This window comes from Rhinichthys klamathensis, unplaced genomic scaffold (assembly GCF_029890125.1).
Source record: "Rhinichthys klamathensis goyatoka isolate OS25496 unplaced genomic scaffold, OSU_Roscu_1.1 h1tg000359l_1, whole genome shotgun sequence".
In the NCBI taxonomy this organism is placed as follows: Eukaryota; Metazoa; Chordata; class Actinopteri; order Cypriniformes; family Leuciscidae; genus Rhinichthys; species Rhinichthys klamathensis.
In genome coordinates, this window is record NW_026606868.1 from 390,870 (window position 1) to 416,087 (window position 25,218).

General features: G+C 38.8%; 1 protein-coding gene across 1 annotated transcript; it reads left to right on the forward strand.

The window, feature by feature from the left end:
* The first annotated feature begins 1,814 nt into the window (after positions 1–1,814).
* Positions 1,815–24,101, forward strand: gon4lb (gon-4 like b). Its single transcript, XM_056233119.1, has 31 exons — positions 1,815–1,928; positions 2,423–2,643; positions 2,728–2,829; positions 2,962–3,203; positions 3,771–3,845; positions 3,936–3,986; positions 4,085–4,135; positions 4,221–4,319; positions 6,180–6,290; positions 6,400–6,576; positions 6,663–6,882; positions 10,092–10,193; positions 10,281–10,321; positions 10,396–10,508; positions 12,429–12,630; positions 12,856–12,942; positions 13,934–14,108; positions 14,216–14,363; positions 14,992–15,142; positions 15,336–15,452; positions 15,749–17,566; positions 19,227–19,521; positions 19,647–19,810; positions 19,920–20,117; positions 20,246–20,389; positions 21,852–22,163; positions 22,247–22,357; positions 22,461–22,635; positions 23,363–23,624; positions 23,714–23,816; positions 23,928–24,101. The coding sequence occupies exons 2-31, from the start codon at positions 2,442–2,444 to the stop codon at positions 24,039–24,041; spliced, it is 6,162 nt and encodes a 2,053-aa protein (XP_056089094.1). The 5' UTR covers positions 1,815–1,928; positions 2,423–2,441; the 3' UTR covers positions 24,042–24,101.
* The last annotated feature ends 1,117 nt before the right edge of the window (positions 24,102–25,218 follow it).

Below are 25,218 nucleotides of genomic sequence, written 5' to 3' on the forward strand. Positions count from 1 at the left end.
ACATGCAGGATGCATCTTGCAGTGAAGATGTTTCTGAAGAGGAAGGCCTTCAGAAGAAAACCTGCCTTGCCTCATAGGTGGGGATGAAGGCCAGGACAAAGTTCCATCTTTTGACCAGAATGAAACGGTAACCTCAGCTGGGCCCTCATCACTGGAAGACTGCTCCTCATCAGTTGTTTCAAGCTCCGTAGCCGATTCAGTGGTGCCTTCCTCTTCAGAAACATCTTCACTGCAAGATGCATCCTGAATTTCCTCCTCCTCACTAGTTTCTGAGTCAAAAGTCTGATCACGGCCTGTGTGTGTGTGTGTGTGTGTGTGTGTGTGGTAATGTCAGATGGATAAATGTATATTAGATGCAGGTTAGGGTAGGATCAAATTTCTCTCTGTGGAAAAGAATGTGTGTAATATTTTAAAAAGTTTGTGTGTTTTAACATGTGTATGTCTGGGTAGCGTGTGTATAAATGTATCGATACATGCACAGGTCCAAGGGCTCGATGTTTGCAAGCACACATGCTCATATGTGTACATGAAAATAATGAACATGCTCCTGAAAACTAAATTGTTCTGTTATTTTCAGTCTCTCCCATTCACTTTCAATGGTCGGCCATTGTGACCATTTTTGACCATGCCTACTCTCAGATGAATGAGGCCCACGATTATTCAGATGCAAACAGAAATATAAAACCAGTCCTAATTGAAAGAGAACAAGTTGCCAAAAAGATTGAATCCAAGATTGGGTGAAAATATGGTATAATGAGTGACTTATAAGCTATTTTATATAGGCCGGTCATTTTTGACCGGGAACACCACAAGTGTGACTATGTGCCATATTTTTTACAAAACAAAAGTTTCAAAACAAAATTCCTGGTGAAACATTAGAGTAGACAAGTGTGATAAACAGTAGCCATTTTTTTCATTTTTTTTTTTCATATTTCCAAATTTACTCATAAATTATTTGTTTTTTACTCAAAAAATGAGATGCCTACTCTCAGACAAATGAGGCCCACGATTAATCAGATGCAAACAGAAATATAAAACCAGTCCTAATTGAAAGAGAACAAGTTGACAAAAAGATTGAATCCAAGATTGGGTGAAAATATGGTATAATGAGTGACTTATAAGCTATTTTTTATAGGCCGGTCATTTTTGACCGGGAACACCACAAGTGTGACTATGTGCCATATTTTTTACAAAACAAAAGTTTCAAAACAAAATTCCTGGTGAAAATGTTAAGTTGACTAGTGTGATCAACAATACCAATTTTCTTCAGATTTTATTTAATATTTCCAAAATTATTCAAAAATTTTAAAAAAATTACTCAAAAAATGAAATGCCTACTCTCAAATAAATGAGGCCTATGATTATTCAGATGCAAATCAAAATATAAAACCAGTCCTAATTGAAAGAGAACATGTTGACAAAAAGATTGAATCCAAGATTGGGTGAAAATATGGTATAATGAGTGATTTATAAGGTTTTTTTTATGGCCCGGTCATTTTTGACCGGGAACACCACAGGTGTTATAGGGTTTTGAACACCACATGAGGGTTAAACAAATCTGAATCTGAATTTGTATTTATTTATTTATGTATTTATTTGATTTTATTTCTATGGCTCTTTTACCTCCCTTTTATCTGGCTGCAGGAGTGCTCTATTTATTTTTTTCAAAGCGTCACAATTTTAATATTTCTTTTGTTGCAAAACGCTATTTAAAAAAAAATTTGTTTAGTTTTATTCAAAATATTTACAAATATTGTTGAAAGACTCGTGGTTTTGTACTGTGGCTGTCAGCGCTAATGAGATGTGGGAACGGTTTGTCATCGCCTCCGTTTGTGAGGGAAGGAAATGACCGCAACACCCGCCGTTTGTTGTGAAGCGGCGGGCTAGTGTGTATAAATCTACCGATGGCTGCAAACACTTGTTCGTGGGTAAGATAGATGTTTACATTATGAAATGTGAACAGAAAGAAATATCATCCTTGCGTGGCACAAATATAAACTATTTACGAGTGCCGTGTTTTGCTTAGGGGCGCAATGCTAACTTCAGTTAGCAAATAAGCTAGCAGCAGAAGATACAATCCTACAGATTCACTGTTTGTGATCTCTATAATTGATTAACAATGAATTATAAATAAAACACACACATTTTTTACTGTGTACATTGTCCTGTTGTACCAGAAATCATTTTACTGAACGTAAACAAAAGACTGTCTTTATAATTTATTGGTCTATGTTTCATACTAGTGAGCTGTCTAGGTAGGCGACTCACTGGGTTTTGATACACAACCAGAAATAATGTTGTTCTGTTATAGTTTTCCTTATCTGACTGATAATTTTTTATATATATAATTGCTTGAATAAAGACTGTTAAGGATTAGTTGGAAGACATCAGTTTGGATCTTTTTCTTAAACTGTGATTTAAGGCTCAGAGATCGATTGAACATGGGGTGGAAACGCAAGTCGTCATCTCCAGAACTACAACTGAATCCTGCCAAAGCACCTAAGAGGGAATCTATCTGCAGATCTCCTTTCTCTCTCAAACCGTCTCCTAGTTCCTGGAGAAGGACGGTCTCCACCCCCATTAAGACGAAGTCAATACAGACTCCAGATCAATCCAATTGCCAGGAGCAGAACTCCAGCCCAGGTAATGCAGAAATGAGCAGTATTCCTTGAGGGAAGTTAATAGCAGAACTTGATATTTGTTTTTTTTTTCTCTGTGTGTGGGCAGACCATGGTGAGGATGATGCTGACAGTGTCCATGACTCCACTCCAGTTTCATCCCCCCTGCAGTCAGAGGTGGATGCAGAGCTGGGTCTGGTCATCACTGTGGGTGAGTCAGCACATTTGGCCTTGTTATTAACCACACTTGATTTTGTAATGTTACTTGTCAAGTCAAACATCACTATTGTATTTAGGAGTTTTCCAAAATCTGAATGAAGTCTCATTGCTTGCCAATCCTTAGATGAGGACAGGTGTGAAGGAGAGGAGTGGCTGAAGAAACGAAATAGATTGAATGTAAAGAAGAGTGGAATGACTCGGGTGGAAGTAGAGTTCCCTGAGAAGAATGGAGAGATGGATACGTCTTCAGAAGAGCTTGAGGAAGAGGATGAGAGTGAGGAAGAGTTGAGGAAGCTGGACAGAGATTTAATGCTAAAATCTAAAAAACTCAAGCTCTCCTCTGTCAACGTTCGTAACATCATTCATGTGAGTCTGACTTAAACAAGATGCAAGTTCCTTTAAGATTCTGTGTTCTTGAAAATGTTATCAAATGCTGTCACATTTTACTAAATAAGACTGGGACGAGACACCTATCCCCCGATTCGATACTATCACAATACTTGGGTGCCGATACAATATGTATTGCAATTTTTCTTTTAAGAATTGCGATTCTACAAGTATTGCGATTCGATATTGCAAAATATTGAGATTTTTTCACATTTCACATGACACATTTCATCCTCTGTTGGAACAAAAGTGGCTAACTTCTGTCAACCTAATCTATAAGCAAGGACAAAAATAAAGCAATTTAATTTGAATTAATATCGATTCTGTAATAAAAAAATCTATTTTAAAATCGGAAAAAAAAAAAGGTTTTAAATCGCGATAGCTAGGTGAATCGATTTTTTTCTCCCAGCCCTATTACTAAATCACTATGATCTGAGCTTATTCTCTGAATCTTCAAGAAAACAACATCATTGTAAGGAAACGCTACCATCAAATTGGTAGTAATTTGACTATTTAATAACATATTTTTTTTGTGTTTGACCTCAGGAGGTGGTAACCAATGAGCATGTTGTGGCCATGATGAAAGCGGCTATAAGAGACACACAAGATATGCCCATGTTTGTAAGTTCCTTCTATATTTAACTCTTACAGTTAAAGTCTATTTGAACATAAAAATTTCAGTTGATTATATTTATTTTCTGTTTAATGTAGGAGCCTAAAATGACCCGTTCTAAGCTCAAAGAAGTTGTTGAGAAAGGGGTGGTGAGTGTTGTTTTTCTTATTAGGAAGGTTTGAGAATTTTAGCTCTTTTATGTGTGAGTTAAAATAATTGCTGAATTTTTATATATTTTATATTTTAGGGGATGTGCAACTGGAACATCTCTCCAATAAAAAGGCCATGTCAGATTAAGGTATCAAATGGTTGTGATGTATCACTTGTGAGAGTTCGAATTGTTTTTTGGTTGATGTACCTTGCTATTTGAACTCTTTTCTTAGCCACCCCAGTTTGTGGACATTCCCCTGCAAGAGGAGGAGGACTCCTCTGATGAAGAGTATTGTCCTGATGAAGATGAGGAAGATGAAACGGCTGAGGAGGTGCATATACCACACTCACATCATACTTTACATTTTTAAAAAATATATTATTCAAATACCATGGTACAAAATGTTGGGCTTTTGACTAAAAAGATTTATATTTCAAATAAATTAGGTTATTTTGAACTGTTCAAAAAAATTGAAACAACCATTACCATATAACAAATGTTACTGCACTTCCTAAAACTTTCTAGAACTGTTTAGAACTTTCTGGAACTTTCTGGAATTTTCTAGAACTGTTTTTCCACAACAATCCAAATCTTGGTATACATATACATAGGAGAGAGAGAGGGAGGGAGCTTTATGAGTAAACAACTCAACTTGATACTTTTTTATATTTATTTCAGTAGCAATATATAATGTCACACAAGATAAGTGATACTACCTTACAGAAGAACAAGGCTATCTGGACCAATAATCTAGTGAGATGTCAGCAATCACATAGAAGAATAGGAAGTGTGCCTTTTTAGAAGAACCTTCACTTGAAGAAAAGTGCAGAATGCCACTCCAAATGCAAATTATTGGACGGTACCTGTTTCTTGGAGCAGAAATCAAATTTGAAAATTGCTACTAAAACAAATATCAATAAGTATCAAGTTGAGTAATTTGCTCATAAAGCTCACTCTCTCTCTGTCCCTCTCTCCTATATATATATATATATGTGTGTGTATAGGAGAGAAAGAAAGTTCAGTCCTAGAAAGTTCCGATTCCAATTTTGCACTTAAAGGATTAGTTCACCTCAAAATGAAAATTTCCTGATAATTTACTCACCCCAATGCCATCCAAGATGTTCATGTCTTTCTTTCTTCAGTGGAAAAGAAATTAAGTTTTTTGAGGAAAATATTTCAGGATTTTTCTCCACACAATGGACTTCAAGTGTAACCAACATGTTGAAGTCCAAATCAATGCAGTTTCAAAGGGCTTTGAAGTGCTTCAAACGGCTCTGCACGTTCCCAGCTGAGGAATCGGGTCTTATCTAGCGAAACGATCGGTCATTTTCTAAAAAAAAAAAAAACATTTATATACTTTTTAACCACAATTGTTTGTCTTGTGCTGGTCGGCGATGCGCCAGGGATTACGTCATCACGTTGGAAACGTCACGCGTCACGTCATCTATCTAAGTTATTTGTCTGTGTACTCCGGTTCAAAAAGGCAGGGAAGGGATCGAAAAATTCCATCTCGTTTTTTCCTCCAACTTCAAAATCGTTGTTTTAATTTATTATTATTATTATTATTATTTAAAAAAAAAAACCAACGTGATGACATAATGCCTGGCACATCGCCGACCAGCACAAGACGAACAATTGTGGTTAAAAGGTATATAAATGTTTATTTTTTTTAGAAAATGGCCGATCGTTTCGCTAGATAAGACCCTATTCCTCAGCTGGGAACGTGCAGAGCCGTTTGAAACACTTCAAACCCCTTTGAAACTGCATTGATTTGGACTTCAACATGTTGGTTGCGCTACAAGTCCATTGTGTGGAGAAAAATCCAGTAATGTTTTCCTTAAACTTAATTTCATGAACATCTTGGATGGCATTTGGGTGTGTAAATTATCAGGAAATTTTCATTTTGAGGTGAATTAATCCTTTAAGTTAAGTTCACATCTTTTAATGGAAACATATCTACTGAGTGACTGTTTTGTAAAGTTAATAATAAAATGAACAACAAAGTAACACGTAACAGAAAAAGGGGCAGGTCTATTATTTTGCATTTACACTCCAAGACTTAATGCACAGATCAATTGACATATAGTATCAGATCGTTTTGTTCCATCTATTGCTATATATATGGTTATCACTGTCAATTGGATTCAATTGCACTTTTAAATGCTTTTGCAATATTTTAATTTTCTCTTAGACTTTTTTGGAGAGTGATGTGGAGAGCACCGCCTCCTCACCACGTGGCAGCAGACGTTCTTCCTCTCATACGCCCTCCCATTGTGATGATGCCAGCAACAGCCCCAGACTGGTACTTTACACAGTATTATGATCACATACACATATTTCATTTTTTCTGCACATTTGTCAAAGTTTTAAGTCTCCTCGTCTCTCTTTGTCCTCCTCCATCTCTATCACAGAAGCCCAGGCTCTCCAGGCACCTGAGAGTTGAAGCAGTGCCAATGGGTCCCCCTGCCCCACCTCCTCAGTCCTGTGGCCCCTCACAATCCCTCAGGGCCCCTGACCCCTTCATTGAGAAACTCCATGCTGTGGATAAAGAACTTGAACTCAGTCCTCTCTGCATGGAGCCTTACCAGGTGCTGCATCACATACACACAAAAAAACTCTCTGCCTACTATATATGGTTCTCTCTAAATTCAGTCTGTCTGTCTGTCTGCTGAAGGCTCTGAGCAATGGCAGTGGAGGGGAGCCGAATGGCAGTCTGGTAGCCTGCCGTACTCGGTCAAAACGTCCGCTGAGGGACGTCCCTCTTGATCAGCTGGAGGCAGAGCTCCGTGCACCAGACATCACACCAGATATGTACGATAATGTCTCCACACCAGAGGACCGTGAATGGACCCAATGGCTGCAGGGACTCATGACCTCTCACCTGGACAATGAAGGTCAGTGTGTAATGTAGAGCTGTGATGGTGACAGTTTTTTACCTCCGCGGTGGTAATGGTCCAACTACCGGCGGTGGTTGGGAGGTGTTGTGAAAAAAATAAAAATAAAATATATATATATATATATATATATACACATCTCAAATAAATACATTTTGAAATAAAAAAAATAATAAACGAGGCTGAAACATCCATTTCGAAACATACATGCATGTTTATTTGAGCACTTCCGTCAATGAAGCAACACACTAAAGCCTGTAAAGCATTGAAATAAATATCAGTAAATAATAGTAACTTAAATAATATAATAAAGTTAAAGGTGCTCTATGTATTTTTTAGCGGCCTCTAGCGGTGATGTTTCAGATTGCAACAAGAGCGCTCGTGCTCGTGTGCGTGCTCGATCTCAAAGGCGAGCATTCACTACCGCCCACACGGAGACTTTCAACGCAACGGCGAAAGCATCACACAACATGCTGGAAACTCATGTAAACTCCCACTGCAACGTTACAATAATAGGCTACTTTTATCAGCTTGACGTTGAACTAATGCTCCATGCTCGTACCATGACAACGTTACATTGACTGCATTTAGCCGACATGTGATGTTATCTAGCATAAGGCATTTCACTAACTATTCGTGTATCTTTCACAATCAGCAATGTCAACATAGGTGAATGTATAATATGATAACGAAAACGGTGAACTAGACTGAACAATGTCAGTGTAACAGTAAGACAGTAGGAAGTAACATTACTGTACTGAACGTGTCTGGAAATGTTTATTATAAACAATATGATAGTAGTGGGATGAGTAACGTTAGACAGTAGATCTAGTACATAAAATAAGTAGGGCTGTCAAATGATTAATCGTGATTAATCACATCCAAAATAAAAGTTTTTTTTACATAATATATGTGGGTGCATTGTGTATAATTATTTTATATATATAAATACACACACATGCTTGTATATATTTAAGAAATATTTTCATGTATATACTGTATATAGATTTATATATAATTTATATTATATATAAATATAAATATTTTATATATAAATTAATTTTTTTTCTTAAATATACATGCATGTGTGTGTATTTATATATATACGAAATGATTATACACAGTGCACCCACATATATTATGTAAAAAAAACTTTTATTTTGGATGTGATTAATCGTGATTAATCATTTGACAGCCCTAAAAATAAGTTACATCCTAAAGCATCTACTTTTTGTTATCCTGGAACAGTCTTTTGTATAAATTCATGTCTCATGTAGTTTACCTTGCTATTTCATTAGAGTTTACTAATAATTCAAAAGCTCTGCCGATGTTGATCCGTGTTTTCGTCCTGAGTCGATCAGAATCACGTTTGGCCTGACGAGCTTCAGCAGATAAAACTTTTTTTTGTTTTTTATATTTATGTGGTGTTTGTGTTGGAGTCTGTGTTGTGCTGGAGGCAGGTCGTTTTGGGGTGTTATCAGACTCCTTGTCGTTAGCTGAAGTGCTGTCGCATAGACTGTATATAAGGAGAGAGGCTCGAGAGCGCGCATGCAAGTCACATCCGATGGATTTTGCGGTAAATCCGACCCGGAGACTTCACATATAAATATGAATATTGGCCTTCAGAGGTAATAGCAAAACCCGACAAGTGGATCAAAAGCTACATAGAGCACCTTAAATATTTACAAAACATTCGCTTAATATTTCCTCACAAAGATGCGTGATATAGCCTACGCCTACCGCTCTGAGAGGGATGTGGGACACGAGCAGAAAAGAGAACATCTCTTTTCTAATATCTTCATGTTTTCTACTTGTTGTAAAAGGTCTGAAGAGCGAATTTTATCTTCCACAGTGTCAAGACATTTAGACTGTATTTGATTTTGCGCTGCTAGAGAAAGCGAAACTAAAATCACCCGCGTGTGTGAAACGCGCTTTACAATAAACTTGACGCGCCTTACCAAGTCTAATAATAAGCACAAACTGTGTTAAAAAGAATTTGACATGCAACTAAAAAGGTAGACTATCTGTCCTACAGCGTTTTTCTACGTTACCACAGTAAAGAATGCAAATATAATAGGCCTTATTAAAAGCCAACCAAAGGAAGAAACGGTTTATAATCCCCTGCAAAAGGGTGAGACGTGAGTGAAGATTTGGGAAAAGAAACAAGAGATTCCATGTCCAGTGGAATAACTAATGAAATATTGTTAAATTCGCTGATAATCAGGGGTGACCAGATCGCAAAACAGAATACAAAGCCGACAAAGCTTAAATTTATGGCCTCAATCACAACTCTCTCATTCGTCATGAATCCAAATATTTCCATGGCTGTGATGTAACATTTATTTGCTAACATATTATTTCTTTTGTAAACAAAGCTTTGTGGTTCACCCGTGTCATAATATTCATGTAAAACAGCATTCACATACAAAAAAAATTGTTTTGGCGTACCACCGCCGGTGCTACTCAAGTTTACCGGCACAGCCCTAGTGTAATGCACACTTCAGCAAGGGTGCGTAAATGGATAAAAGTATCAGGTAGCACAACTGTTTTCAACATTTATCATAATAAAAAATGTTTCTTGAGCACCAAATCAGAATATTAGAATGAATTTTAGAACAATCATGTGACACTGAAGACTGGAGTAATGGCTAATGGAAATTGAGATTTGACTTAATCACAGGATTAAATTACATTTTAAAATGCATAACATTGAATTAGAAAAGTTACTTTAAATTGTAATAATATTTCACATGTAACTGTTTTTACTGTATGTTTTTTATTAAAATAAATGCAGTCTTGCAGAACATAAGAGACTTTCAAAAACATCAAAAAAATCTTCCCGACCCGAAACTGTTGATATTATTTGGAGCTGTTTTTGACTTTTATCATTTGTTTTCTGGCCTTGGCTGAACCAATGCACCCGCAAATGTAATCATGTCTTTTAAACAAATCACTGTCATGCCCGTTGCACTCAGACAGATGCTGTCAAAGCACTTTTCTTAAATGTCTAAATGGCTTTCTCTGTGTGTGAGACTAGTTTAATGTGTGTGCGCGCGTCAGCGATTAAGTACTTACCTCTGTTTTTTTCCACTCATGTTTTTCTTCCCCTGACCTTTTCCCCAAGTCCTTTTCAGCATCACTGCTCTCTGTGTGTGTTCTCACACGTGAAAAATACAGTTCTTCTGATGATTCTCTCTCTGTATTTTTAGAAGAGGCTGATGAAGATGACGACCCTGAATATAACTTTTTAGATGATCTAGATGAGCCAGATTTGGAGGATTATCGAAATGATCGTGCTGTTCGAATCACAAGTGGGTTTTTATACAAGTTTTAGATTAAATAAACCCCTCCGTTTAAAGTGTTTACTTTTAGTACATTTTTTTCTCTATCTCTTGCAGAGAAGGAAGTCAATGAGCTCATGGAAGAGCTGTTTGAGACGGTAAAAGGACTTAACACTAACAGGAATAAACTAAAGCCAGTCATTCCTCACTCATTTTCTCTATTCTTCTCCAGTTCCATGATGAGTTGGCAGCCAATGAACAAGACGAGGAAGGTCATGAAGAAGATGAGGAACGTGATGAGGAGACCAATGACACTCCACAATTTAATGTTCCTCAAGCCATTAGGTAACACACACACACCACCTAGTCCAAGGCTCAACAATAAGGATTTTTTTTTCTGCTTCCCCGGTCATGTCAGTAGATTTCTGTGGCCTTTTCACATTTCAACTGGCCCAAATAAACAATTTTATATATATTACTAATTTATATTTATATATATATATATATATATATATATATATATATATATATAATGTGTGTGTTTATGTCCTTTTTGCAAAAAAATAAAAATAAATGCATTCACTTTCTAACATAAAATAAAACTGTATTTCTAACAGTACAAAGCCAAGGAGACATGTTAATACATCCTCAGGATGCATCCTCCCTATGGGACAGAGCAGCAGAGGAGTGCTGTAATCTGTTTGGGTAGGGAGGTAGAGAAATACTCTAATGTGTCCGATTGTTTCGCTGTTGACCCGGGACAAAAAATGGACACTGCGGAGCTACATGTACACATTTAGTATATACTGAACACATGCACACAAATCGCATCCCCCACTGCTGAGTGCTGTACAGGTGCAGGTCTATACGTCACTGCGAACGTGCTAAAAAGATTTCACTCTATGCCTGTGCTACGTGCAGAATCCAGGCACAGAGGCTTTAAATAGAGCTCATTTACTGGAACAGATAACCGCTACATGCACGTTCGCGCACACACAAACAAACCTCTGACACCTACTCAAAGGGCTTTCCTTAAAACATATGGCCCTTTTTCTGATGTATAACAGTCATCAGCAGTCCCTGTCTGAGCCCTTATTTAAAACCCGTCACATCAGGCTTGTCACCTCTTTGTTCTTTAAGTATACGTGTAATTAACTTTGTTACAGAAATAGTACAGTGTCAATCAGCACAAAACTGTCAAGAGATGGACATGTCACACAGTGTTACAGCTTATTATTTGCCTAGTGAAGGAGACATTATAGCTCGCACTGTGTGAATGTGACTTCCGTGCATCACTGTTCTGGGTACAGACAGAGATGTGGCTGATGTTTTTTTTTAAAATGTTAACGAGGTACATTGGCGTCTGTGCTGTCTCTTCCACACTGTGAATGTGTGTGTGTGTAAATGCCAAGCACTTATGCCTGTAAGTTCTCATTTACTAGGCTACAGAGAGTATAAGAGACTTGGTCTGCTTAATTAGTGACCGTAACTTAACAATGACTTTACTAAACATTATGTCACTAGATCAGAGGAACATAAGCATCAGCATTTTAATGAAAATATACAAAATAATGAGTCATAATTCTATTGCCTATTGATAATGCTGTTATTATTATACCATTAATATGTATGCAACTGTCAGAATTTCTCATTTTCATTTAGGTCTAACTCCATTTGGTGTGGAATGCCCATTTTTCTAGATTCCGTAAATTCCTAGTAGATCAAATCAACTCCCACACACACTTTTTCAGTTTCTCTTGGAAAAACATTACAAAATGGAATTAAAATGGTTCGCTATTTATTTATTTATTTATTATTAAACTCTGGATGACTAAGCTGATAATTGTCATCTTATGGCAGATAAACAATAAATAGCTTATATTAAAATTCTATTCTGTTTTGTCTAAATTGTATTACATGCTAAAATTGAATGTAGGCATCACAACATGATAATGCATGGAAAATGGCTATTCATTTTGAAATTTGATTAGTTAGTATTCAATGACTACAAATGTTTGAGGATATTAGCATATACAATTCAATATCCAATATTGCCTGATATGGTAAATTAAAATAAATCTTTAATAATAAATAAGGTACTGATATGTCATACATCACTAGTTGAGAATACTATTTCAGAACAATTCAAATTGTGTTTTATCAAGATGGCATATTTGCTTTGCAATAATTAGTGCTTCTAGTACACATTTTAAAACATCCCTCACTCTCTTCAGATTCAGTATGTTTCAGTTTGTCTGTCATCAGGTTTGAGGAGCCACTGGCTCACATGTTGACAGCATGCAGGCGGACCGTTAGAGAGCAGCTGGATGCTTTGCAGCAGCGACGGGAGAACCAGGTTCGGACCACCCAGCATGCACCTGGGCCTGGCATGGTTCTTTTGCAGCCCAGCTGTCCTCTGGTGGTCACGTCTCCTCAGAGAATACAGCTGCAGCAGCAAATACAGCAAGTAAGAGACTGTTTTAAACACCACCATACACACTAAACACACTTAATTTACCCTTAAAGGGCTACCTGGTCACAAGGATCTAATCTTTTACCACAGAGCTATTGATCCTTGTTTGTTGAATGTGATTCATGTAATGCACTGGCAAAACATCTTTTCAAAGTTCTTGTTTTATGCTGATATGATTTAAATTTGATTTAAGATTTAACTTTTTCTTTTTTCTTGCAGCATGTCCAGTTACTGACACAGGTCAATATGCTGTGCAAACCAGTGGAGGCGCTACAGAGTGAAGCTCAAACCACCAAACATTTCCTGGTAAGAAAATTGGGGATTAAACACATAGATATCCATAATAAAGGCTAGATGTCTTACGGCAGAGTCTCTATCGTCATCACCGTCGGCCATCTTGTCACAGGCAAGCTTTCTGGCGGGCTCTGTGGTACCTGATCAAAGAACGTATATTGACAAGAAGTGAAAGCCCATTAGAGGAGGAGACGGTGGAAAAATCTTTTCTTCTGCAAGTCTGAGCAATTATTAATAACAACAATAAAAACACTAACGATAATATTAATGAAACACCCCCATTCCTGCGACCCGTCCAAACCGCCCCCCCTTTGACCCCTGACGGGGGGGGGATCTGGGGGTCACTCCTGCCAGTGCCTGTCTTCAAAACTTGAGAGCCCTGCACACATTAATAAAAGACTGATGAATGAACATGGTTCAAAAGTGACCAATGTAAAGGAAAAGTGCTCTGCATGAGTGGGTTGAAAAGCCTGTTGCTTCTCCTGTGTGATAAACCTAGATTGTTCAAATTATTTTTTTTTTTCAATCTTAAAGTGAAGAAATAATTCTCTGCGGCTTTTGTTGTTTGACATTATTTTTTCTTGTAATTTTACTAGTTATAAAAAATACAGTATTATTACAATAAGTACAAGTGCATTTTCTTCTACCCCCTATTAATATGCCATTTTCCCCCCTACTTTATCCCTAAATGCCATTTTACCCTTATCTTTATTTGAAATATTATTTCCAAGATTTTTAGTTTTACAGACAGTGTGATAAGAAAGAGATTTAACACTTTTAACACAGCATTTTAGAAGCCACAGATCTAGGGAAAACAATTTTTTTTTTTATTATACACATGGCTTTATGCCAAAATGTTGTTCAGAATGTTACATTTTATTTTGTATATCTCAAAATCAAAAGAATTTGAGTCAGCAAATTTGAGTACTTTTTCAACAAAAAAAAGATAATTATAGTGACATTACAATGATACTACAAACTCTTTCCTGTCCTGTGTTGATAGGGGGAGTTGCTGTCGTTTGCGGAGCGGGCTGAGGAGGGGAGGTCAGCAGTTAATTCAGGTTTTAGAAGCATGTTTAGGGTGTGTAACTTGCAGTCCTCCCTCAAGCTGCTGGAGGAGTTAAAACAATGTCCGTCTCCTCTGTATCTTCCTCCCAAACCCATTCGCCGTCACTCAGGTCAGGCATCTCATAATGAATTCATATGATCCAATAAATCAAGTGAAGAGTACATGCATGGATGTGTGTGTATATCTGATGGCAGTATGTTTTTTGTGTTTCTGTAGTTTGTTCGTACCCATTGCTCCCAGCTGGTCTTGCATGGTTGTTCGCCACACGCTCTGTGTTTCTGTACCCAGAGCTTCTACCACAGTGCAGTCTGGATCCAGTCCTGCATCGCACACGCAGAAAACATTACATCAAAGGGGAAGACGGGTACAAATGGCTCTGACTGTCTACTCATGGGAATGAATGCTTTATAGTTTTTTATTCAGCCATTAACAGTCTTTGAATGTTAGTGGGGCATTTACATGCATATGTCATCCTTGCCATGGAAAAATTAAGCAATTACTAAAGAACCACTTTTAAATAGTTAGTTTAGATCTATATTTTGCTGTATTGTAGTGCTATAAATCCATATTTAAGGAAATTGCATTGCTTCTATATAGTCATATAAGTACTTGATAAGTATTAAAAAAAGTCATATAAAACAAATGTGAGAAAAAGAAAACCTCATTAATGTGGGAAGAAATATACGTCCTCTGAATTTCACAGGGTATCTACACTAATACCTGTTAACGTCTGTATCTGTAAATAAGTACCTTCTTTGAGAAGTTACAGTTCACCTTTTGACTGCAAATGTCAAATTCATAATGCAATTGGTCCGTGAAGGAAGAAGAAACGTCAATATGGGCTTTTGCAGTTTAATGTATCAAAACAAGCACTGTGTATTCACTCTGCACAACTGACACCGACTAGCAAACACTTGAAGAAGCAGTGAGCCATACCTTCACCCAGTTTACCCTCTGCCTCTCTCTCTTCCCTTGCTCCCACCTCTCTATAGACTGATAGTATTGGGGTTAAAGCACTTTGCTCAAACAGAGTTGCCATACCACCTGATGAGCCGCTACTTGATCCGACCCAAGCCTCAAGAGCAGCTGCGTGCACGTGTGAAGGAAATGGCGTCCGCCAAAGCCCCACACAACATAATCAAGGTGATTCGTCGATCATCTATTGGTTCATCTGCCCATCTTCATATACACTGTTATTTGTGGTGGTGCACATTTGCTCCCCAGTTTCCTCAATTAATTTCTACACTTTCTGAAGCCGAAAATTCAAATCGTAATATTCTGTCATGTTTAATGTGGGTTACAGTTTATTATGACAATGTAATGTTGTATGTCTTAGTTTTACTGCCAGAATAGTGTGGTTCCTCCTTTGCCGGTGATGTGCAGACCTGTGGTACCTGGAGAGGAGCGCCCTCCTGTGGAGAGAGAGCAGGATATCATGCCAATCTGGCTGAAGGTATTACAACCCCCTAGTCCAGTGGTTCTCAACCTCTAAGCAGCCCCCCCAACAATATTCTATGGCCCCCCTTGTTAAACTGATATATGTACCTGGGACTTCTGATGGGATAAAAACAAACTCCACAATTGTACATTTTTAGGTTTTTTAGCATTCAAATTTTTCAAACCTTAGTTGAGAACAACTACCCTAGACTTTTTCACTAAAACCTATTGAAGAGAAATTCTACATAAAAAAAAAAAAAATTCATTCTGATATCAAGTACAATCCTAATGGTTTCAAATTTGCCTTTACAGAAAAGCTTGCCATACATCCATAGGGGAGTTTGTCAGAGCAGTTTACAGGTGACCTCCACCACCACTAAATCTCTTACCCTGTCCTTCCCAAAAGGAACACGCTACCCACAATTCCTCCCTAAAGGTGTTTCTCTTCGTCTACATCCAAGTGTAAGTCGCCCTTCACAGCCCAAATCTCAGCGTATGTTCGGTTTCGTCCACCCTACTCTCACACCGTTGCCGAAAGCTCCTCCGTGTCCCACAGGTGCAGGAAATGTATTATCCAATGTCTCCACACCACTTCCAGCACATGGTGTAATATTATTAGCCCAAACACCTAGCACTCCTATAAATGGGGTGTTCCCATTGGTTCAGCCCTTTTTGACTCCTGCACATGGGACCGTCCCACTGTGCGCTTCTTATCCTATTAATTTCCAGTATGTTACTCCAGAATTGGGGGCTGGTAATATGGCACACCCTTCTGCTAACTTGCCCCCCACTGTAGTTCAGATACCCCCAAGTGACATACATCTACATAGTACTGGGACAGTCAGGACGTGTGGCGTGCAGCAGATGTCCGATAAGCACAAGAAACGGACCATGCCTAGAAAACTTGCTCCTTTGAAACCAGCCCCCCAGCCATTTCCCCTGTCCTCTAGTACAATGGGAAACGTAAGCAACCCTGCTGTTGTAACGGACCAGCCAATATCCTTAAGTGTTACACAGAATTTTCCATTAGATAACGTTGTTATCAAAGCCCATGAAAATGCTCCTCACCTGACTGCCACCACACAGAGATTGGTCACATCTCCCTCCCAGGATCTTGTCATACAGTTAGTCCCTGGAACACAGGCCGTGGAAAATGCCTCAAGTCCCTATTTCGGAAAGACGACACAGAGGTCAGAATGTGACTTTTTGCAAACCATGAAGGACATCCCTCCTTCACACTATAGTGTTCAAAATGGTCAAAGGACTGTTTTTTCTCCTCTGACATCAGCAGCAGCAGACAGTTCTCAGTTTGTACTGGTTCAGACCATTTCACCTACTGGAGTTCCTCAGTTCCTACTTTTGCCCCAAGACCCATTCATTCTGAACCAACCTGCTCCACTTCATGCTGAAGGTGCAGCAGGGAGTTTATCCCAGCAGACTGCCTTTTCTGACATTCCTGCTGGCTCCATAGTACTAAATAACACAGAGAGGACTGAGGTGCCTTTAAACATCATAACACCATCCACAGAAGATAGAGAAAGAAAGGAAGAGGGTGAGGAAATGACTGGAGACAGATGGGAAGAGGAAATGGCTGGTGCTCTGTTTGGTAGTCCTCTCCTGGCACTCTCAGAGTCCTCTTGCAGCCCCGACTCCAGTTTGACCAGCATGGATGCAAGCACAGACAGTGATGCTGAAGCCTCTGTGAGGGTGAAGACGGACACTGGAGAGTGTCTTCCTGTCCGGTCGGGCTCTGGCAGTCAGGAAACATTCGGAGTGCACAAACACAGCACTGGAGATGGGAAGGAGCAACAATCCGGTGGGGGAGAGAAACAGAGCAGTGGGAATGAGGATGTTGGACAGGCCGAGGAGAGGGAGAGTGGGGGAGATGGAGAGCGTGATGAAGATAAAGAAGGAGAGAAGAACGGTGATGGAGAAGATGGCAGAAAAAGAGATGGGGGTGGAAGTGGCGATAAAGGAAGCGAAGAGAAGGATGGAGATGGAGAAAAAGATGGAGATGGAGAGCGGGATGAGGAAGAGGAGGATTTTGATGACCTCACGCAGGATGAAGATGAGGAGGAAGTGATGTCTTCGGCATCAGAGGAATCTGTGCTGTCTGTTCCAGAACTTCAGGTTTGTTTGTTTTTAGAAAATGTCCAAAAAAAAAAAAATTTGCAAATTAATCTGTTTATGATATTTAAAATATTAGGGACACGCCGACCGGTTTAAAAAATTCTAATATTTTTTCATATAATGGCATAGGTTTTAGATTTTAATGTTAAAAGTTATAGCAGATTTTGAAATGTGATATTATTGTCTAAATAAATTAAGAACAAAACACTACTAGAAACTAAAGTCAATTAGGGATCACAGCATTATAATGTGCAGTATGAAAAAATATATATTCTCATTTTGAGATTTGCAAGATTACGTTTAACAGTGTTATAAAATCTGATTGAGATTTAGATGATGGCAAAGATAATTAAAATGTAAAAAAAAAAGATTAAATGAGCAATTGAGCATGCACAATTATATTATATACAGCTGATACCAATAAATAAATAAATAAATAATCTAATAATATCAACTGTTATCCGATATGTGTATTTATTTTAAAGGGGTCATATAATGCCATTTTCATATAAGTTAATTTGAATCTTTAGGGTCTAAATGAAAAGTTTGTAATATACTTTAATTAAAAATTCTCATTAGTATTGTAAGAAAACACTTATTTTACCTGGTCAAAAACAGCTCTGTTTTCAGCACGCCGTTTCAGTGCATATGACTTTAAATGATAGTGAGCTTCGCTCACCCCGCCTCTCTGTTCTGTGGGGCGTTTTGACACAACTCACGTGGAGTGTTGCCTTGACAACAGTTGAGGGTATATTTTGGAGAGAGAATGGCAGGTGATCTTTGATCTATCTTTGTGTACTGGCAGGGTAGAGTAACTTAGTGAGATGTACGAACGCTATGTGTTTACTGATGTATACGTAGTACTCAGTTTGTAATAACACAATAACCATAACGCGTTGTTCATTATAAACGTGGGATTATGAATTATATTGAGAACGTCGTATAGAAAACATGCCGTAATGTACCCTGAGTGTAAACCTTAGCCGCATTCATCGTGAAGCGTGCAAGCGATTTGCAAAGATTAAAATAAAATATAAAATTTTACACTCACTTCTTCTGGAGGTGCAGCAGGGATATGAATTGTTGGTACCGATTCTTTTTTCAGGAGCAGCTTCTTAGCAAAATCAGCTTTATACTGACCCTCATTTATAAAGCAGTCTGGTGGTGAGAAAAGATTTGCGAATCGCGCAAACATGAAAGCAGTGATGTTGCTCGTGGGGAATATTCCCTTCGAAAACAAAACTCAGCATTTCGGATTTAGGAACATCAAAATGACTGTGTTCGTTATTACACCCAAGAACAGAACACCACAATCACTTAGACGCCATTCTGCTCCAGCGTATCAACAATGATGGACTATGATGACAGCTCGCTCAGGGCTGGTCTGTGTTGAAACTCTGCTGTCAATCAACAATCGTGGGAGGGGCGTCCGCTTTATTGACGTCACAAAAACGAACGGCTCAATTTGAGGCAGGGGAAAACATATAAGGAGATTAAAACAAAAAGACTGGATAGATTTTTATCATTATATGATGATTGTACTGAAATGTGTGTTGGCAGTGCCTGTACACAATCAACTTGAAAAAGTGCATGCACCATTATATGACCCCTTTAGCAAAACTAGTTTTATTAAATTGTTCCTGCTGTGTTCCCTCGGCAGGAGACAATGGAAAAGTTGACCTGGTTGGCATCAGAGAGGAGACTATGCAGAGAGGGAGACTCTGAGGAGGACAATTCGCCCACGTCCCCAACATCCCCCACCTCCCCAAACTCTCAAAACTCCCCTGCTTCCCAGAATTCGCAGGAGGAGAACTCCGAGGATGAGGATGATGGGGCGATAAAGGGTGATGAGATGGAAGCAGGGGAGGGAGAATGCGAAAAGCTTCCTGAGGGAGATGCGCCACTGGGCGACGACCCCCCACAGATCACCGGGAGAGGAGGAGGCCGTGGAAGAGGTCAGTACAATTGTTAACACCTGATTATGTTGTTTTGAGTGATGTCAAGTTAAAATGAGCCTACTGTCCTGGTTGGTTTTCCAATATGAAATGTTTCAGTGGATATAGTTTATTTACTTTTACAGGCCGCGGTCGCCCACCCCCTCGTAGTCTGAAGCGTTGTCGACGTCAGGAAAGAGGCAGTAAAGATGCCTCAAAGCTGCTGCTACTGTATGATGACCACATTTTGGACAAAGATCCATTGAGAGAGAGCAAAGACATGGCTTTTGCCCAGGCTTATCTCAACAGGGTCAGACCACTTGTATCTCTGACACACTAGTATCTCCTTTACACCAGTGATTAGAGAAACACTCATTTCTCTGTCTGTCTTCTTTTTTCCATTTCTTGTGCTGTTATAGGTGCGTGAGGTCTTGCAAGACATCCCTGGTAAGGTGGAGGAGTTTTTAGGACTGCTTTATGAGTTTGACCAGTCAGGAGAGTGCCGCAGTGTTGTAGAGCTGTTCTCCCAGCTGAAACTTCTCCTCAACGATTGGCCTGAGCTCCTCAAGGACTTTGCCGCTTTCCTTTTACCCGAACAAGCGCTGGAGTGTGGACTGGTACTTACAATCATTTTATAGACAAAAAAAGATTTTTTCCAGGCAAATAACTCTTCATTTGATTAATGTCAGTGCTAAAGAGAACAAAACTTTATTTGTATCTCCCAACCTCTCTCTCCCATCCCCAGTTTGAGGAGCAGCAGGCCTTTGAGAGGAGTCGTCGGTTCCTGCGTCAGTTGGAGATCAGCTTTGGGGAGAATCCTTCTCATTACCAGAAGATAGTGAGAGCTCTGCAGAGTGGAAGTCCTCTCAGTCCTGCTGGCGTTGAAGAGGTATGGATAGATGGATTGATGAATAAATTGAAAGGTTTTCTGCAGTCAGTAAGATTTTGTGACCGTAAAACATTTGTAACGTTATTTATATTTCAAGTAAATGCTATTATTTTTTTTAAACTTTCTATTCATCAAAGATTCCTGGAAAAAAAATCTTTGAGATACTTCTTTCAGAAACATTGTTAACATTAAAGTGCCCCATTCTGGTTTGTCGAATATTACCTTTCTGCAGTGTGTAAAATAGCCTTTTGTGAATATAAAATGGCTGCAAATTATTAAAGATCAATGCATGACAAATAAAGTTATTGTCTCCTAAAATAAAGAATCGAGTCTGAACTGCTGAAACGAGTCATCAGCAATTTCAGTCTCACTTCTTGTTTCATACCTACTTAACAATGTAATAAATATGCATAATGCCAGCTTATGGTTTTCATTGGCTGCCAGCGAACAACGTCTTCTTTGACACTTCCTCAATCACTGAAGTTGGAGCTGAGTGCGGTGCGAAATTATAAAAAAGGAAAGGCTAAGTGATTGTGTACAGTCAGCAGTTTGTTATGCAAAAGAGACCTCTTTAGGGTGATGAGAGACCCTACTGCAAAATTATCCTGCTTATGCGGCTACTTACCACATAAGTAAATTAATGAACATCAAATATAAATGACATTTTATTACCTCAAGATGACTATCAGTACCCGCTTGAGCTGTCTGTAATCAGTTGTTGTGAAACAACAGAATTGAACATTGAATAGAGCATGGTTCTGCTCTAAGTATAGACAAGTTTGTGAAAGGACTGATAGTGCCAGGTAAACGTAAAGCAGATGAATCTACTTCAAACATCATAACTGCCATAACACAGCGTCTACACCAGACGAGAAGCGCAATGTGATGCAACAAAAGCATGTAGAATCCATAGTGATCATGCTCTCTAAGGACGCTGCGGTGCAACAAATTTTCAACAGTAGACTAATGTCCCGTTGTAACATACTGCTTTTACGCGTCCAGTGTAGACAGCCTCACCAACCTGTTGCAGTGCGTTTAGACAAGTTGTTTTAAAGACAAGAAAATATGGTGAGGCGTATCTCGCCCTCGGATTCATCAGTACAATGGTGGTTAATGAAGAGAGTGTGTTGTGTGCCTCAAAATATTCGATTCTGACAGTATGAAGCTGAACAAGTTTAGACTCCACTTAGAGACTTAACATCACAAACACAAGGAGAAGCCAGAAGTTGATTGATTGTAGTACAGTATTAATTACAGTTATATTTCAAATAAATCCAATAGGATTTTTCAAGTAAGGTCATGTCTAAGAGTGTCTTTATGTGGGTGCATGTAGGTAGGATGGGCTTGAAAATATTTTTCTTTACAGAAGGGGGTGCCTGGCAGAAAAAGTTTGGGAACCACTGACTGTTTATTGTCCAGACTTGTCATCTAAAATCCCTTTATTTTTGTTTTTGTAACTCAGCTCAAAGCACAAATGGTCACCCTTCTTAAGGGCCACACACACCTACAGGGAGAATTCTGGATGTTTTTTGATGAGATGCGTCCACCTCCAGCACGTCCTGGCCAGTTTGAAGAGGCAGTTTGGCCAGAGGACATGGGCACTGGGACAGATGGAGAGGCAGGGATGACTGTGGACTCTAGAGGAGGTGTATGGGGAGGGTTTGAGGAGGTCACACTCCCTGATCTCGAGGAGGATGAAGAGTCGCACAAGGTTCGACAGATCAGCAGCAGGAGCAAGAGGAGGAAAGAAATGCACACGTATGGCAACTACAAGGTGTCTTCATGTTGTACATCCCAGTTAATTCATAGTTGTTTTTCCCATTCTTGTTTAGTTGTTAATCTTGTGCTTTTGTTCAGGACTGTGATTGGCCTGAGAAAGATTGCTCCTGTCCCTGTCATGACTCCAGCCTTGATGCCAAACATCGCAGGCATAAGAGAAAGGGATGCTTGCGTTGTCATAGCAACAAGGTGCTCGCTTTATTTGTATCTATAACATATCTTAAAATATTTGTAATTGCCACCCTTATTATTAAGGAGACTATTTTTAAGGAGGTTGTTTTTTGGTCAACAGGCCACTAATGGCTCAAAGGTGCTGAAAAGCCGTGATTCTGTGTTTCCGTCTGTTGATGCGCAATCTGAAAGGGGAGGGGAAGAAAAGGAAGAGGAAAAAGGACAAGGGGAGGATGGAGAGGCAGAGAAAGAGGTTAAAGATGAGACTGGCAGTGGAGAAAACAGTCCACATCACGGTAAAGTCTTTTCAAATGCTTGTTTTTAATTAATTTACGCAGGTTTTTAATGATTAAAATCTTCATGTATTCCTACAGAGCCTCTAAAGATACTTTTTATTACTACATTTACTTGAATTATTACTTATAATTTACACTACTGTTCAAAATTTTGGGGTCAGTAAAAAATAATTATTTTATAAAGCAAGGATGCATTAAATTTATCACAAGTTAAAGTAAAGACATTTATAATGCTACAAAATAATTTATATTTTAAATAAACCTTTCCAATCATGGTTTCCAGAAAAATAAGCAGCACAACTGTTTTGAAAATTGATAAGAAGTTATTCTTGAGCACCAAATCATATTAGAATGATTTCTAATATAGGAGTAATTGCTGCTGAAAATTCCGCTTTGCCAACACAGGAATAAATTACATTTTAAAATATATTAAAACAATAATAATAATAAAAAGTTCTTGTTCTTGTTTTTTTGATCCAATAAATGCAGCCTTAGTGAGCATAAGAGACTTATTTTAAAAAATATCTTGAATGGCACTGTACATGTTTGTGGTACTTTTTATATTTGCTAATATTTTTTTTTAATGCAGGAGTGTTCATTCACATATTAGATGGTATTGGTATTGTGACAACTCTAAAATGTCATTTAAATTATTCAATCTAATTTGTACTGACAGTTCAACTGAAACTACAAACAGCTCAAAAACATTCTGTACCTGCTCCTGCAGAGGGTGATGGGCCTGTGTGGGAGGAAGGAGAGAGACCCCCTTCCCCCATCCCAGAGGAGCAAAAAATACAGAACGAAGAAGGCAACGAGAAAAACGAAGAGGATCACACGTCTCCACAGAAGCACAGTAGGGATGAAGATGATGAATTAGGAGAGAGAGACACCACTCAGCAGAGCACACTGAGCCCGGCCTTAGACACGCCTGTGTGTGCCAAAAACATCTCCCTCACTCCCAGTGGAGAGAGGGTCATTCTCTGGACCAGGTGAGCACAGCCACAAATCATGATCTGTTTTTGAGCATCGTTTAATGGTGCTTGTGTTTTACATGGCCCTCTTATCATGTGGTTCATAGAGAGGCTGATCGAGTGATCCTTACTGCCTGTCAGCAGCAAGGAGCCAATCAGAGCACCTTTCAGTCTGTGGCAGAGCAGCTTGGAAACAAAACAGCCAGTGAGGTACCAGGATTATAAAGTTACAGATCTATTTCCACTGCTCTGACTTTTGATTCTTGAAAAGCAATTTTAGCATTCCTTTCTGTGCCTTTTTCAACATCAATGTCTCTGCAGGTTTCAAGGAGATTTCGGGACCTGATGCGTCTCTTCCATACGTCAGCTTGTCAGGCCAGCTCAGAGGACGAGGCTGCTGAGCAGCAGTCTGCCACTGATGAGGAGCAGGATTGAGACTTTCCTTCATCATTATGAACTGTTGTCTTTGTGCAATAAAACAGCAATGCAGTTCTTCTAGTTGGAGCCTAGTCATGCACAGCCGTGCACTAACACCAGCCAAAGACGTATTTTAAGCATGGTGACAAAGGGTCTGAAGGTCTCTCTGTAACATATGAAGTATAAATCCATTAAATATGAAGATGTTAGAAGACACATGCTAAACACATAAAACCAACTCAACATTATTATTGAAGAATAGTAGCACAAAAACAGCTCAGGTTCTGATATGGCCTGATTATTGTTTTACCATTGGTGGGCCTTCCTGAGCACAAAATCAAACATTTGATTAGTCAAAAGAAAACTATTTTTCATTGTAAAGCACTAACCAGCAGATTCTCACCAACATTGTTTTTGACAGATTGACTGTGTATTCTGTGAATATATATGAACAAATGGGGGGGCATGTACAGTATTTTTATATAAGGGTGGTTTTGTTTTTTATTTTGCTTCAGATGTTTTTAGAAAGATGCACAAAGTTGTAGGAAATCTGGGAGACATAATAAAATGATTATTTATACCAAGCTTTGTGTGAGACAGAATTATTACTATATTTCACGAGTTCACACTTACATATAATGATAAGATGCGTATTTGGCGTGCTGTAGTGTGGAGTTTGGCCCGAACCCAGAGTACTCCCCCTCCCCCCTATGTAAGTGTTAGGACTGGAAGTGTGGAGAAGGGGTGGTGGAGGGATGCTGCTAAACTATCAATGGAGTGAGGTGAGATTGCTGAATCTATATATACACCTCTTATCATTGACTGCTGAGTGCACTCCACTCGTGTTAATTAACTGAACGTGCTCCTCCCGAACTTTGTTAATAAAACATATATGTGTGTGTGTGTGTGTGTGTGCATACAGTTTTGGTCAAGATATTGACAATGCAAGGCTCGAGCACTCTATAAAGTCTACGCCAGCACACCCCAAAGACTTTAAATGAATATAAGGTCTGGACGCAGATGTTCCATTTCATGTGTGACAATGATTCTTCATGCTCCCTTCCGACCATTCTTTCCTAATTTGAGCATAATGAATCTTGACATCATTCCTGGAATATGACCAACAGCAACTTTTTTTTTTTTTGGCTGGGCAGAACTGCTTCTGAAATCTATTATGAGTATGTCATCATGGGTC

Coding starts and splice junctions, on each gene's coding strand:
- gon4lb (XM_056233119.1), top strand. CDS start 2,442: ATGGGGTGGAAACGCAAGTCGTCATCTCCAGAACTACAACTGAATCCT. Junction 6,291..6,399: donor CCAGCAACAGCCCCAGACTG/GTACTTTACACA, acceptor TCTCTATCACAG/AAGCCCAGGCTCTCCAGGCA. Junction 23,625..23,713: donor AGGGTCATTCTCTGGACCAG/GTGAGCACAGCC, acceptor TGTGGTTCATAG/AGAGGCTGATCGAGTGATCC.